Genomic DNA, 16,585 nt, shown 5'->3' on the forward strand with positions numbered 1-16,585 from the left:
CTCCTCCTCAGCAACGGGCTCGCCGGCCTCCCTGGCAGGTCCCTTGCCGGCCTCCTCAGCAGTAGCCTTGCTGGGCTCCCCGACAGGCCCCTTGGTGGCGCCCTCGGCGGCGATCTTCTCGGCCTCCGTCGCGGCGTCCTTGGCGACATCCTCGATGATGGTGTCCCGGTCCTCCGGGAGAGGATCTGGATATCGAAAGGTGGGTGAAGTGAAGCCAAGACAAAGATTCAAGAAGAAGAAAAACGATGGAGGGCGAATGGCTTACCCGTGCCGGGCTGGGAAAAATAGGCCCCCTGCCTGCCAATATCAGGCGCCGAGGTGTGGCCACCAGTGCCCAAGCTTGCCTTCTCCGCCTCCGTGTGCATCGGCTCGTTGCTTGGCGCCCTTGCCGGGGGCGCCCCTTGGGGCGGCGTGGTCGATGGAGGCGGCGCATTAGGGGTGACCCTCAGTAGCTGCTCCTGCTGTTGTCCTCCTCTTGCGATCTCCGCAAGGTCAGCGCCAATGGACCATACCCTCGGCACACGTCGACGAGGGGTGAGTGGCGAACTTACGCTGGGGGCTGCTATCCGGGCTGCTCACCACCACCATTGCCGCCCTTGAGGTGCCCGCCGAGGGATGGCCGCCCGCCGTGGACCTGGCCCTCTTCACCCTCTCGGCCAGCATCTCCGCATCCCTACCGAGATGAAAACAAGTCAAGATAAGAAGCACAGTTAGAGGAGCCGGAGATGACAAAAGGAAACAACACTTACTCGTCCTCCACCTCCTCTTCTGCTGCCTTCCTGTTCCTCCTCGGACTGAGAGACCCGAGGTCAAAGAAGACCTCCGTGTCATCGCCTGTGGGAGGAGGGGAAGCAGGTGGAGGAGGGGAAGCAGGCAGAGTTGGGGAACACTTGGACGAAGAAGAGGCAGATGTTTTCTTCTTCACCACCGCGGCCTTCACCAACTTCTTCGCCACCGTGGCCCTCGTTTGGCACGCGAACGTCTCCTATGAATGTCGGGGTTGCGCGGCCCTGCCAAGCCAAACCGGCTCGCCGAAGCTGGCCCGTCGCAGGACTCGCCCTTTCCCCGCGGCTGGGAGCTTGACGGCTTCGACTTCCTCCTCAGACGACTCGTCGTTGTCGTCCTCGACAGGAGGGGCCCCGAGCGGGCGCTGCTGGCCTCCCCTTCGGACTGCACCCACTGGGTGAGTTCCTTCTCCTCTGCGGCCGCCGCGGCCTTGTCCTCCACACCACCGACACTGCCGGCCTCCTTGGCGAGCTCCGCCTCCGCCGCCCTGGCAGCGAAGTAGTCCATCTCCGCCTGGGTGGTGTCCTGGACGAGCCGTGGCTCGTCACGGACGTACTTCTCCTCCAGACAGTCGAAGAACTCCTGCGCCTGCTCCTAAGGCAGCTCGGCCCAATTTGGGATGGGGTTGTGCGCGTTGCAGTCAGGCATCATGGCGATGATGTCGTTCCTGCGTGAGTTATTACTCAGCGGGACCACCCCCGCCGGCAACCCAAACAAGGGCCCCTTGGCGACCTTGCCGGCCTTCGCAGCCTTGCCGGACCTCTCGGGCTTGCCGTCGCGGCCCACGTCAAGCTGGAAGGCCGACCTCCCCTTGTTATGCAGCGGAGCGATTCGGTGGCGGATGAAATCCGCCCCGATCATTTGAAGGGTGAGCCCGGCCTCGGTGAGGCAAAGAATCTGGGTGATGGCGATCTTGAGCTTGTCGTCCTGGGCGTTGACGTCGCCCAGTCGGGCTTGCGAACTGGCGGTGCCAGGCGAACCTGGCAGCACTCCTGTGGGTCGTCCTCCTTGATCCAGCACCACAAACCCCGCCATTCTTCCCACCTCTCCTTCTGGGCACCCTCTGGGTACGTCCCTTTGGACCTCGGGATCCAGGTGACGCAACCAGAGATGGCGCCTCCCCTTGGATGCAAGGGTAAAATTAATGGTGGAAGAGCGCCGTGTTGGGGACGACTCTGGCGAAGCCCTCACAGAGGTGGGCAAAAAGATCTATGCATGACACATAATTTGGAGTAAAATCCAGAAGGTGGAAGCCAAATGTGTGCATCACATCATTGAAGAAATCGGAGAAACGGGGCAGAGGCTGCAAGAGAAGTAGTCGACGAAAAACGGGTACCGATTCGGGGCGGCCTCGGCGCAGTTGGAGGGGCGATGCACGTGTGTGGATGCCCTGTCGTCCCCCCCCCCCCGTCTTGCACCCCCACAGGGGCTTGAAGTTGTCCCGGAGCTCGAAAACATCGACCGTCGAGGGGAAGTAGGCGAGGTATGTCCGCCGCACCGCCAACTCACTCTCCGCTGGCTCCGTCGCTCGGGTGTCCTTGGCCATCCTTTTCCCTTGTTGGTTTTGGGGGCCATGGCGGCTGCGAGAGGCGAGGGGCAGAGGAAAGCAAAGACGCAGCAGCGGCAAGAAGGGGCAGAAGCATGAGAAGGAAGGAGAAAGGGATGGAGGTTCCAAGATTGGAAAAGGCGCAGGCGGGTGGTAAAGTGAGCAGCGCGCCCGCGGTTATTCCTCCTTTTATTGTGAAGGCACGAGCCGCATCCTCTCCCATTAACCAAGATGTGAGGCCTGCGTGCGAGAACCGCCCCACTAATGACCCCCACGTCATGCAAGACCCTCCACGTCGCGCGTTCAATGCGGGTCGTGGGGAAGCGCAGCGGACGAGAAGTTACTGTGGTAAAATCCGCCCCACCTGCCCGTGCACCGTTCTGGGCCGAGCCCAACAATGCGTCGCGCTTATGCGTGGCCCAGGCCTGGGGGCTCCTGTCGGTGTACAAAAGTAGGGGCTCTCCTTTTGACCCCTTTACTTGTGCACAAGTAGTCAGAGCCACGCGTTGCGGCCACACTTAGCAGGGCAGAGGAGGGAAGCCTAAGAGAAGCCGAAGCACAAGACAACCAAGGCGACGCCAGGACCAGAAGCGCGGGAGGGCAAGAGGGCGAGGTGGACTACCTCGGCAAGATCCTTGCCGAGGCAGCCTCCGCAGCCCCGGCAAGGCCCTTGTTAGGGCAACTTGCCCAACACCAGCAGAGCGAGCCACCCTTGAGCCCACAGGCTCCAACCCAATCAAGTAAATTGGAGCCAGGGCTCAGGAGGCGCCTCTGTGGTGGCATGCAAATCTTCGTCAAGATCATAGACATATGAGTTTAGATGAGGACCTGAAGACGGTGACCCTCGGGAGGATCCTAGCCGAGGAAATACGCAAGACCCCCGGCAAGACTCTTGCAGGGGATGACAGCCACGCCACGGTAAGACCCTTGCCGGGCCCCCTGCAAGACCCTTGCTGAGGGCATCAGCAGGGCCACTGCTAGGCCTGCGCCAGCCAAGACTCCACCGCCGTCCCTGTGCAGCTGCCAGCTCAACCAGTTGAGCAAGCACCTGCGTGGCGACATGCGGCTTCTACACCAACCCAGCAAGCTCCTGCGTGGTGGCATGCAAGTCTTCCTGAAGGCTCCACCACCGTGCCAGCCCAGCAGCCAGCCAACGTGGCGCCACGACACCCTGTCAGCTCGGACGCGTGTCAAGGCCAGACAAGGCGGCGACAGCTGGGTTTTCCTTCCCTGGCGTCCCCAATAAAGCAAGGGGGCATGTTGGCAGCACATTTAATGCGTTTGTCCGACTATCCCAGAGGATAGGCTCATGGACAGTAGACCTTTCCACCTCCTGTGTGCCACTGTGGCGACCCCATTTTGCCTATAAAAGGAGGCCCGAGGCGACCAGGGGAGGGATTTGGCTCTTTTGGGCAACTTGCACCTCGGAGCTAGCTCAAGAACACAAGAACACACTCAAATACATCCACCAAAGCAGAACTAGGGTATTATGCATCTTCGCGGCCCAAACCTGGGTAAACGATCCGTGTGCTTCCTGTCAGACCCGCTCTTCTCACAACCCCACACTCGCCTACCGTAGAAGGGATCCCAGTGCCCCATAGGTGTCGTTCCCACCAACAGAGAACCAATTAACACTATGTAAACAACACCTACGCACAAAGACCAAATACTTGCAACCCAACGCATAAGAGGGGTTGTCAATCCCTCCTCAGTATTGAGACAGAGAAAATTTTATTAGATTTGATAAATAGATCTTGCAAAAACACAAAATAAATAAATAAATAAATAAAAGTGCAGAAATTTATTTTCGGAATAATAGATCTGAAAACTATATGATAAAAGATAGACCCGAGGGTTGTAGATTTCACTAGTGGCTTCTCTCGAGAAAATAGCATATGGTGGGTAAACAAATTGCTGTTGGGCAATTGATAGAATAGCAAATAATTATGACGATATCCAAGGCAATGATCATGTATATAGGCATCACATCCAAGATTAGTAGACTGACTCCTGCCTGCATCTACTCCACACATCAACCGCTATCCAACATGAATCTACTGTATTAAGTTCATGGAGAAACGGGGTAATGCAGTATGAATGATGACATGATGTAGACAAGATCTATTCATGTAGGAATAGAACCCATCTTTTTATCCTTAATAGCAACGATACATGTGTGCCTCGCTACCCCTTCTGTCACTGGGTGAGGACACAACAAGATTGAACCCAACACAAAGCACCTCTTCCCATTGCAAGAAAAAGCAATCTAGTTGGCCATACCAAACCAAAGTTTCAGAGAAGAAATACGAGGCTATAACAATCATGCATATAAGAGATCAAAGAAGACTCATATAGTATTCATAGAAAGATCTGATCATAAACTCACAATTCATTGGATCCCAACAAACACATCGCAAAAAAGTCATTACATCAAATAGATCTCCAAGAACATCGAGGAAAACACTATATTGAGAATCAAAAAGCCATCTAGCAACTGCCTATGGACCCGTAGGTCTATGGTGAACTACTCATGCATCATCAGAGGAGCACCAATGAGGATGATGAAACCCTCCATGATCGTGTTACCCTCCGAGAGGGTGCCAAAATAGGGCTCTAGATTGGATCTCGTGGCTCTAGAAATTGCCGCAGCTGGAATTTTCTATCATCAAATCCCCTAGGGTTTCTGGAATATTTCAGTATTTATAGAGCTGAGAGGCGGTGGAAAGGAGTCCCGTGGGCACCACCACCCATTAGGACGCACTCGCTTGTGGGTTGTGGGCCACACGGGCCTTGCCTGAGGTACATCTTGGCTCCCAAGCTTTCTTCTGGATAGAAAAAATCTCCAAAAAGTTTCGTGGCATTTGGACTTTGTTTGGTACTGATATTGTATGAAGTAAAAACAAAAAAAAATAACAACTTGTACATGGCACTATGGCAATAGGCTAGTCCCAATAATTGATATAAACTTGCTATAAAATGAATGTAAAACATCCAAGAATGATAATATAATAGTATGGAACAATAAAAAATTATAGACGGGTAAGGGCTGATGATTAGACCAAGTCAAGCGAGCGCCCACCTACGAGATCTCACGAAGAGCACAATAAAGGATAAACTCATTAATTGAATCAGCAAGAGGCCATGAGAAGTTATTGTTGCTCTTATTAGTAGGTGATCTCAGGAGATTAAAGTCGCCTCCAATCGAGAGCTGAAGGGAACATGACTCAATCTTAGTGGAGAGCTCATCAATAAATAGAGAACAAATCGAGTGACCATCCATACCGTAAATGACAATAACCTCCCAAAGCATGTTCAACTGCTTGTGCATCAGCGCCATGCTAGGCCAAAAAAATCCTTGATCAAAAGCCATAAAATCAAAAAACATCTTGTTTCTCCCCAATAAGGATTCCTCCCGAATGCCCGGAAGTTGGAAACCATTTCCAATAAAATATGTCAGCCCAAGCTATGGAAGATAATTCATTTTTAGAAAATGAAGCTTTAAACGTTTTGATTAGGCATGCCAAATCCACCTCATCACCCTAACCAAATTATGAATCTAATCCCGGTGCCCCCTAGCGTCGAAATCCCTAATATTGCAGAACAAAGACCTCATTTGAAAGAAAGAATCTTAATGTGAAGACTTGACCTACACGGGGCAACACATGATTTTGGATGCTTGAGATGCACCAGTTTGGCAGGAGCCGGAGAAGGATGGCCCCTACTAGCATCCAATGGGCCTACACCCTATAAGGAGGGAGATGGTCACTTCCAAGCCGCCACCTCCTTTGCTTTAGAAATAGCACCTTGGGCAACTTGATTAGCACACACGAAAGAAAGGAGGGTGCAGGGAGACCCAACATGAGGACCAAAAGATACCCCAACATCCGCTAACACACTCACCAAGTGACTATTAGGTAAATATGGAAGAACCAACCGAATAGGAGAGTGCAAGGAGGGGGATGCAGTACCTGGGCGAGGAAGATCCTTGGCCACCACTAGCCTAGCCGCACGCGTAGCCACTAGTTCCCCGCTATCTCGGACCTTGCGGCCATTGCGTGTAGTGGAGACAGGAGACCAGGGAGGAATCGAACACGCCGCGAGCAAAGGCGCTGCCCCAGCAGAAGCAGACCCTGTTGTCATTCCAAAGTGATCATCAAGCCAACTGTGGAGACTAGCCATCAAGTGCTTGGAGCCAGATGAGGCCCTGCTCTTGGCTGAATACTTCTTAACTGAACATTTATTCTTCTTTCTCATGGGCACCACAGCGGCTGGGATAGGAGATGGGGAACATCCACAATACCAGATATGGATTGGGAGCTAGGGCCAGTGTGGCACATTGGAGCAGACATCATAGAAAGGGGTGCCCGAACTCTTTTCAGTCAGAGCCAGTGGGATGAGAGGGTTACAATTTAATACAGAGGTTCCTCAAGCCAATCTAAAGTCGAAGAAAATCTAGCCAACCTAACCAGTTCATGTGCTACCTTATTAGCTTCTACATTGCAATCTTCAAACCTAGACATAGGAAAATCATAGGCAAAATGATAATAGTCATCAAAAACCGCCACCGCCGTGCCTGTAGAATATCCTCTACTCTTCAAGGTGTCGATGACCTTCAGGTTATCCGAGTTAATGACAAGACGATTACACCCCACCCTTTGCACAAGAGAAAACTCAAATTTGAGTGCCAAAGCTTCAACTTTAACACATATGGGCATCATTCTATCTTCCCATTCAGGCATGCAATGAATTTGCCTTTATCATCCCTCAGGACTGCCCCGACTGTACCCCCAAGTTGATCATGGTCAAAGGATACATCAACATTGTGTTTTACAAAAAACTGAGGGGACGACTCCAGCCCCCCTTTTGTTATTGCCACCCTTGGAAAGGAAGCAATATCGACACTTAGGCTTGTTCACACATAGATGGGTGGACTAGAATGCTAACTTCTTATCATGGTCATAAATTACAAGAAAAATACACACGGTTGACATAGACTGGAAAAATAAAATGAATTGTTGAAAGAACATATATTCTTGAACCAAAAAAGACTTATATATGATTGAAAATAGTCCCACATACCAACACCAACTAAAGAAGGTCATATGTATGGATACTGATGTAGTTGTATAGGTCATTGAAGTGAAAACCAGAAAGCAAGCGGCACATCCGCGGTGAGATATTATTCATACTTTGAGACTTGAGACTATCTAATAAATGGTTGTGTGCATCGCTTGATGCACAAGCTGGGTAATCATCCTTTTTGGAAAAAAATAAAACATCCATGGCATCTCAAGATAACTTTTCAGCACAACCTCTTCTAGCCAGCCTTGGAAGTAAATGTGACCATCGTGTGTACTCCTATCTTATGGTTTTGTGGAGCCTCCACCCATCTCCAATGCAAAATATGACAAAGATAAAGATAAAAACCGAGTTTGTTATGACAAAAAAACTGGTTTGGGGCTAACTTCAAATTTCTTATGCTAAAAAAATACAAATTCATGTCAAACTTCTATAAATTAAAAACGTAGTGGACAACAAAGATTCTGAACCAGTGTAAATAGTTGAGGTATTCAATGGACCGGTACACTCCATTTATGGTCATCTCTACATTGTGTGGAGAATCGGGACCTATTTATACAGGTGTGTACATGCTTGGAGAACACGGGGAGGGATACTTTTACCTGACATGGATGGTAGCATGATCTTAGGATTGGCCCTCCCATTGAGTAGACATCATACAGTCTGAATACTTGAATTTTGTCGTTTCCTTTTTAAGAGTGGATTTGGTTTGGTTGTGTGCATCTTAGTTATTGAGAGGCTGGGAGTAATACTTAAACTTTTTATGTAATAAAGCACCCATATCGGAAAAAGGTATTCAATGTACACAAGCAACTACTGAAAATGATGCATGGAGTGCACACCAACACATCAGCGGTGATAAAAATTGCACAATGCAACCTAGGTGACAGGAGCAACACAACTAAAAGAACAAATTCAGAGAATGAGGCATGTTCATTATGTAAATATTCATTATTTTGCCTTCTGCCTTCATGATGTTTTTCTTCAGAAAGACCCTCCCATCTTCCTCCTTTACCAGTCCTGGTATTAGGTGCACTAACACATGGACTTCCAAATCTTAAAGATACAAATACACAATCATCCAATAACAGAGAAATACATAGAAGCTGCCAATACCATGAAAAACTGTTCATCGTCCGAACTACAAGATGGATTAGAAAAATAAGGTCGATACACTAACATTTGGTTAATGACACTACAAGGTTCCGGGAAGTCCTTTCATTTAGTAACACCACCACTGATAGTCCGATCTACCCCTCCAGCCCAATAAGGACTCCTACTAGTGTCGTGCAAGTTTGTCAATGAAAAATTTAGTATTAAGAAAATGAAAAGTAACTACATATGTGGAATGAAGAAATCAAATAAAGAATGAAGTGCGAGATGGAAGAGAGAGTGAAAACATAATACAAATGTTTTGATGAAATCAACAGTGACAAGTATTTTGTAGAAGCCGCGTAGTTTACAGGAGGAAAAAGTCCACGAGAACCCAGAAAAAACAGACAAACACTTTCTCCAAATAAAACGAGGAAACTGATGATAAATGTAGGTAAACATAGATATTTATACGAATAATCACATAAAAGACCTTAAATTGCAAATTGTTGGTGAAAGAAAAATTCCAGCTATTTTGGTTATTTGAAAAACTATTATATTGCTCGTGATAAAAGAATGGTAATGATAAAGAATAAAAACATAAAAAGGCATATGCGTTATTACAACTTGGCTGCTAGTAATACTTCTGAAGCTAAGCATCAACATGATATATACACATGGAGCAGGAAGAAACAAAGATTAGTGTGTTAGGTATCACTATAGTACCACAAATAATTATGTGATTCATGTTCCATATATGCAATTGGGTATAAGAATAGTATGCCAAGATCAAAAGGATAGCACACAACCTAACTTGGCTATGTGACATGAGGAGAAAAGAGGGGGAGGGAAACACCGAATAGAGTAAAGGTATTTCAGTTGAGCAGTAAAGTCTTAAACTAAACACCACATTTTAGCACTGCTATCAAGGTTGAATCCTTGGTGGGAAAAGAAGAAAATAAAATTAATACATAGTATCGACAACGACATACTAGCCAAACAAATTATCTCAACAAATCATAATTATCTCATAAGTGAACTAATTATATCTAGTAGTAAGAAGATAGCACCTCCTATTCTCACGAGTAGAGAAAACTAGGCACCCGATAACAAATGCACAGTATATGTCCAAGCATACGGGTCAAATTCCCAAGAGGCAACTAGTAGAACATATTATATTCAGAAAAAGGAGAAATGCAACTATAAACACAGTAAAAGGAGAGAATTCATATCAAAGGTGCACACGATGCTGGCTAGTTATTTTCAATTAGGACAAGATCATGCAATTGATAAAGACATGATTGAATCATCGCTAGGTTATTCTCCAACGAAAAATATCAATGCTTACCCCTTTGAATGATGGATCACAAAGCAACGGCCACACCAAAATAAAATGTAAATTGACATGCAAATAGAAAATTGTGGGAGTGTTTGCAGAATTTGTGTGCATGCGTGTGTGTGTGAGGGGGGGGATACTTTGCCTTCAAGAAGTGAGATAAAACCTGCAGGTACATGCAAACGCTAAGAAAATAACTAGGTTCTTATTGGAAAAAATAAGATTGACGACAGACTGATTAAGCACTAGGGACTTGCCAAAAATGATGATTAGAGCAGAACAATTCATTGTGTATTTCAACGAATTATGATCATGCATTGAAAATTCTCGTCATGTATTAAAATATTAATCTTGTATTTTAAGATGTTCATTAAATTTTGGAAAAATGCTCATCATGTATTAAAACACACACAACACACACATTAAACCACTAATCATTGGGTATTTAACATTTGTTTATCGTGTATTCAAAAAATGTTCTTGGCGTATTATTGTTACTCATCATGCACTTCAACTAATTTTTTAGTTTAATTTTTTCGCACATTTTCAAATATGTTCATATACTTTTTTTAAAGTGTTACAGATTTTAAATAAAATATTTTTGTATTTAAACAAATCTCGTCTTAAAAAACTCTCACATTTTAAAAAGTGTTCATATATTTCTCAAACTAGAAAAATTGTAAATGGAAGAAGAAAAATAAAAAACCGGAGAAACACACACAAAAAGGCCAACAAGAACCGAAAGAAGAAAATAGTTGAAAAACTAAGGAGGAAATCCCAAGCTCGAATGTCAAACCGATCCTCGCGTGCGCCCTTGCTTAGTTAGGCCATATGTGGGAGTTGGAAGTAATGTGGTGTATATATCACATAAACAAGATAGTCTATGCGAACTTTTTGTGCAACTTGCTTTGCCCCCTGATGAGTCATTCCTTTCCTTCTTCCTTAATATTTTACATGAGCAAGAATGCAATGAACAAACTAAATTTGAAGTAGAAGAGAACCATAAGGGATAGAAGGCCTTCACAGCAAATTACAGGGTTGCTTGTGAAGTTGCTTCTTAATTCAGTGACGATGAGTAGACATAGCTAGGGGCAAAAGAGAGGTCACCATTCTTGTTCAGTAAGACTATGGCCATTAAGATGTGCTTCAGGTATTTGTACTTGGACAAGAGAAGCTTAGCTACTTGTATTGGTAGTCATCTTCGATATGCATAAAGGTTTGCAGGGCAATCAACTGATTGTTATCTTATTACCCATACAAAGGATGTTTTGAGGGTCCTAGCAAGCAAAGAATTTGCAAATGGTAGAGCTGCATGAAAAACCATGCCTCGCTGGTCGATCCTATAGAATTAACCCATTGGGTTGATAGAATATGAATGGTGTCATCCTAATTTTGCTGAATCAAGTTGCAAAATGTGCTCAGCCAAAAGAGTCGAGGCTTGAAGTGTTGCATCCAAGATCTATTTTGCAACCTTAGTTGTTTTCTTTTGCAACTTGAATTTTAAAAGTAGAAACTATGGGAGGGGATAAAGCCTTTATGTTTCGAAATTTCTAGATCAGAGGAATGAAAAAAATGGATTTGATCAATCACAAATAGTCATGAGCACTCAAGTCGAGAAGAGCTAAGAATTTGACTCATCAATACAATTTTCCAAACTTAGCCAGGGCTTGCGCGACGAGGACCATTCATATCAAACCATCAGATGGGAAAAAGTTCCCAAGGTAGAGGATTTTTTTGCGAGTGGTAGAGGATTAAAATACCACCAATGTTTTTGGCCCTACTGACCTTGCATTCATCACTACAGATGTTGTGACACCATGACAAATTAAGCATATACTTATATTATTATAATCATTAAAAAGGTCATGTATTCACCTCGAGCGTTATGCAGAAATATAATGTGTACGAACTTAAAACTGACATGACGAGACTTATCTTTCAAACTAAGGTGGGAAAAAATGCATGGTCAGGTAGAATTTGTTTCCACAAAAATTATTTGCAACCTTTGTAGGAAGAGATATAGGCCAATGTACTTTATTTGGAAATCAACACCTTATGGTTGAAGTTATACCATGACACAATGGAAGTAGACATATTCGCATCCGACCAAAGAAATGGGGGATCTTTGGATTCTTTTTCATGAGGCCAGACACAAGGGCAAAGTTATCCAGGATTTGCTTAAGGTTGTAGCAGTACCACCAAATAACATAGAGATGATTGTGGCATTATTAGCATAGTCTAGAATCTAAATCTAGCATAGAGCTATGGGAAGATGTTAGTTGTGAGCTTATAAATACGATGTAGAGAATTAAAGGATATGAGTGAGGGTGGCAGGGAGAGATGGTCTCCATGAAGAATACATATTTTCCAAACTAGAATGTCTAGATTTAGAGTCCATTAAGCATGATTTTGGATGAAGTGGAAAAAACTGGACTAACACAACCGCGTAGGCAGTTGGGTTGAAAGCAACTTAATTCTTTTTCACTTCTAACACTCTTAGAAATTTATTTGTTTTTTCAAATATATGAAAATTGTATTGTCGCAGGATCATGGCTACTAGAGTTAAAAACTAGATCAAGGTTTGGGAAAATATAATTTGCTACTCTTGTATATGTATCGATTCATAGGTTGGAGCTAGTTGCTAGTGTAATGCAACGAATAAAAATGACACATATATGTGTGTTAGGAAGGGAGACATGAGACGATCAACAATGGTTGTTTCTGTGAGATTTTGATATGAGGTTTGCCTGGTGGAGGATACCACATCATTGGCAAGAGGTTATACCTAAAATACGCCTAGAAGTGAACAAATTAAGAGGTGACGAATGTGTAGACTTTGTAGTCCTTGCTAGTGTAGCGTTGTACATGATATGATTGGGGTGACTATGGAGTTTAATATACGTGATTGTATGATAGTTGACAAGATGGTCTTACCTATGCAATCTATTTCATATAGAGAAGAGAAATTATTTTATAGAATAGATTATCTCTTACTTTCATCTCCTACAAGTAATACACCAACATCAGCAAAAACACTCTTCCCTGATTTAGTTATTGGAATATATGACCTATCAATGGTACCAACAACCATAACATGCAGAAAATTATGTCCCCGATGGTGACTTCTACACATCACTGAGTTTTCACCAAAAACTTACAACTAATGGACCTAATTTCTTGTCTGTGACTGGTGATATATCAAACTCTAACATCTTGTTGGTACTGGTAGGTCCAATTTTACTCATTACTAGGGTGATGCACACTAGTGAAGGGCGAAATTTGGTATGTGAGCGGCAATAAGCTAGCCCACTAGAGAAAAGCCCACTAGATTTAGACTATCTCCCATATAAAAAGCCCTCTGAGAAATAATTCCACTCATTGCCCCCTCCCCTCATTCATTTTCTCCTAACCAATGGTGGATGCACCTTATTCTCTTTACCAAGCCTCCCTTCTCCATCTAATCTTCGCAAGCACCATCATCGGCGATACTATGCATTGACAAGTGTTACATGGAGGAGAGTGCTATTGAGGGGCTATATGGCAGTATTCAACTAAAACATTATCCAACATCCTCATGCTCATTGAGCACTAAATTCGGTGTCTTTAACCCAAGCTCTCCACCACTTCTAACTCCTCTTATCGAGGCACTCCAACCGTACCAAATCCCCAATTTTGCCTAGTTCCGACTCTCCTCCACCACATCGCCGCCTGGAAAAGCTAGGGGAGCATGACACACCATGGAAACCTCCTAGGCCATATGATGAGGTTGAGTTTGTGCTTATTCATCGCGTCTAGGATGGCCATTGTGTCATATGCTACTTTTTTAAGGTCAACATCTCTGTCAGGTTTACAAATGTTATGGCATCATGTGTACATGCACATCCTCTATTCATGATCTTGTGCTGACAAGGACCCCTAGTGGGTATCGTTGCAAGTAGGTAGTAGTGTAAGGTGGTTGATTCTGGGGTGTATGTCCATTCAGGGGTTAGGTACTCGCTAGTGGTTTATTTATCACCACTAACAGGTACTATGCCTTTGTGTGTAGTCGTTTGGTTGACCATATGTATATTGCCATTTTGTAGAATGTTTTCATGCATGCAAAAGTACATGATGATTAAAACCTTAATTAAGTTAAGGCCTATGAATATATGGCAGCTCCTTTAGTGGAGGGCATTACCCTATCTTTCATTTGACGAATCATTTCTGAGCTAATGGTAATATTACTGTATGTGCTACGAGGTTGGAGGTAGTGCATAGAAGCTAGAGGATTATAGCTAAGCTTTGCTAATTTGGTAGCTAAAGCACTAACTAACTACATGGAGGCATAGGTTTTAGAAGGGGGCACAAAATAGGTAACATTGGTGGGTGGGTCATGGGGGGCTACCGGAACCTCTGCATGCTACAATATTGGTACATGGGTCAAACTAGATTTTATTTTATTTTATTTCATTTGTAAATTTATCTGCACATACTTGTATTCTAACTCTAGTCATCCGAACTCATACACCCATGTAATATCCAAGACAAACATTGGTTGCATTTTTGGGATATATAACAAGGTAGGATTGCAAATTTGGTAACCGAACTAAGCTTTTCTATTGTATGTTTACATGAGTATTAATTTTCGAGCATGTATAGTACTTCTAAACCACTCAAAGACTCCCGAAACAAATCATGTTTTGTTCCGGTTTGTAGTGACGATTTTCTTTTTTATTTTCCCTCTTCTAGGTGGATGTGCCTTGTACATCGTATCAATGACCTCTGTTGTGGCAAAGTCACTCGGTGAAGAGTCAGATCCGAGAGACATTGTTGATAACTTTCCAACAGGGGGATGGATGTTATTCCTACTCTTGATTGGTCTAATGTCTATCTTCATTAGTGTCCCCTTTAACCAGGTAATGCTTCTTTCATATTACGCATGTTAAATGATTATTCTCAATCATTAATTGTGCATTTTGTGTGCAATATTCACACTATCCAATGGTCATCATGTGCGGATGGTTGCGTCTAGAATATGGCCTTTTTGTATGAAAACATAAATTTAAGTACCCACTCTATTATTTTGCTCTACATATTTGGTCCCCTGATGAAAAATTATTGGCCACCAACTGCTCTATTAATATGTATGTTATGCAGCACATAATGGATGCCATTAAATTAAAATTCCAAAGTACTTATTTATTATTGTGATTTTGTATCACAAAGCCTTACATATTAATAGTGTAATTGTTGCAAAAGCTTATCCCTACATAGACCAAATATGTGGAGTACCATATTTACACTCATGTTGTCGTATTGTATATTGTTGTTGTTTCCCATCATAGATCGTTAGTTTTCAAAGAAAACTCTTTCCCTAAAAATTGTCTATGTCTGCACGTTAAACTAGTCATATTAAGAGTAGTTTAAAGAACAACTCTAGTTAAAGTATTAGTTAACATGAAAGAGATTCTTGTTTATGTTGATCACTTGATAGGACTGGATGTGCTGTCTCATCATTAAATCTGAGTTTAAGTCCTCGTGAATATGAATTTTGGTCCTTTTTATATGATGTCAAGCAGTCGAAGAGCCTACTAGGAGAAAAAATGAGTCATGGACAAACTGCAGATAATCGTAGGTACGGATAAAATTGGGCCTTAGAAATAATATTTTGTGTAAATTCCTTTAGCTGGCCCATCCAGAATACGACATGTAGGTCGACCACTACTATCAAGTTTCCTTACATAGTTGGCCAATATTAGGATGAGGTAGGGTCACACAAGAACTCCAAGGGAATCTCCAACACCGCACATCAAAACACACACCTTAAACTTGTATGGACAGTTTCAGCACTTGCGAAGCTGGTCATCCAACACTATACTTCAAATGTCCACTCCCGATCCAGCATCCTCCATTTGTCCTGCATACGTACATTAGTAGCAATTTATATGAAGTGCAAAGATATGCAATCACATCTAAAACACATTGAATGCTGGATTTCATAAAGTTTTGTACATGTAGCCGAGCAGAAAAATTGCCAGTCCGGCTGTCTGTGCAAAAAAACACAATCATTTTGCCTCCCAAACTAGTTGTTGTGCCGAATTCTTCACTGTGTGCCCGCCTCCTCCTCGCCATCTGACTCCTCCAAATCGGCCATCAAGCACTTCAACATCCTAGCATGGTGGGCTCACACGATCTTCACTACATCAGGATCCAAGTCAAATATCTCATAGTCAACACCTTGGTGTCCTCCAAATCATTCGGGAGCTCAACCTTTTTTCTTTGAGCTTGATCAATTTCTGTTGCACCACTATGAACTTGTAAACACTCTTGGCATTCTTTATCCCCTTCATGTCATTGCACTTGACGTACTCCTATTTTTTGCTAGGATTTCCTCAAAGCTCTATATCACATTGGCGGTTGCACCATCGCACTTGTCCTTCTACAACTCTGAATTTCTCCCTCGGTTCCTAGCCATCATTTTGGCTGGAGCAAAGGCCATTTGTTGGTTCACTATCCTCACCTACACTGGACATGGGAGTGGTCTTAATGGATTTTTCCATGACATTGAGCCACTTGTGGTGCACATTCAACTTAATCCAACAATGCATGAATATGAAGTGCTTCTCTCTGCATTTAAGAACAATGTGAGTGCACAACCAGGATACAAAGAAAATGCATGATGAACTACTTACATATTTGGCCAAATGACTAAACATAGAGCATATCAGACCAAATACCTAACACACAGAGCAAAAAAACTTATGTTC

At 44.0% G+C, this 16,585-nt stretch overlaps 1 protein-coding gene across 1 annotated transcript in view; it reads left to right on the top strand.

Annotated features, from left to right (window-relative positions):
* LOC125532807 (putative metal-nicotianamine transporter YSL3) overlaps positions 1-16,585 on the top strand; it is a 105,467-nt gene that overhangs the window by 17,274 nt on the left and 71,608 nt on the right. The window contains exon 2 of the mRNA XM_087517036.1: positions 14,568-14,734. Coding sequence (XP_087373162.1) covers positions 14,568-14,734 — 167 coding nt within the window. The remainder of the gene's footprint in view (positions 1-14,567; positions 14,735-16,585) is intronic.

This window comes from Triticum urartu, chromosome 1A, assembly GCF_056163025.1.
Source record: "Triticum urartu cultivar PI428250 chromosome 1A, HENAU_Tu73, whole genome shotgun sequence".
Classification (NCBI taxonomy): domain Eukaryota; kingdom Viridiplantae; phylum Streptophyta; class Magnoliopsida; order Poales; family Poaceae; genus Triticum; species Triticum urartu.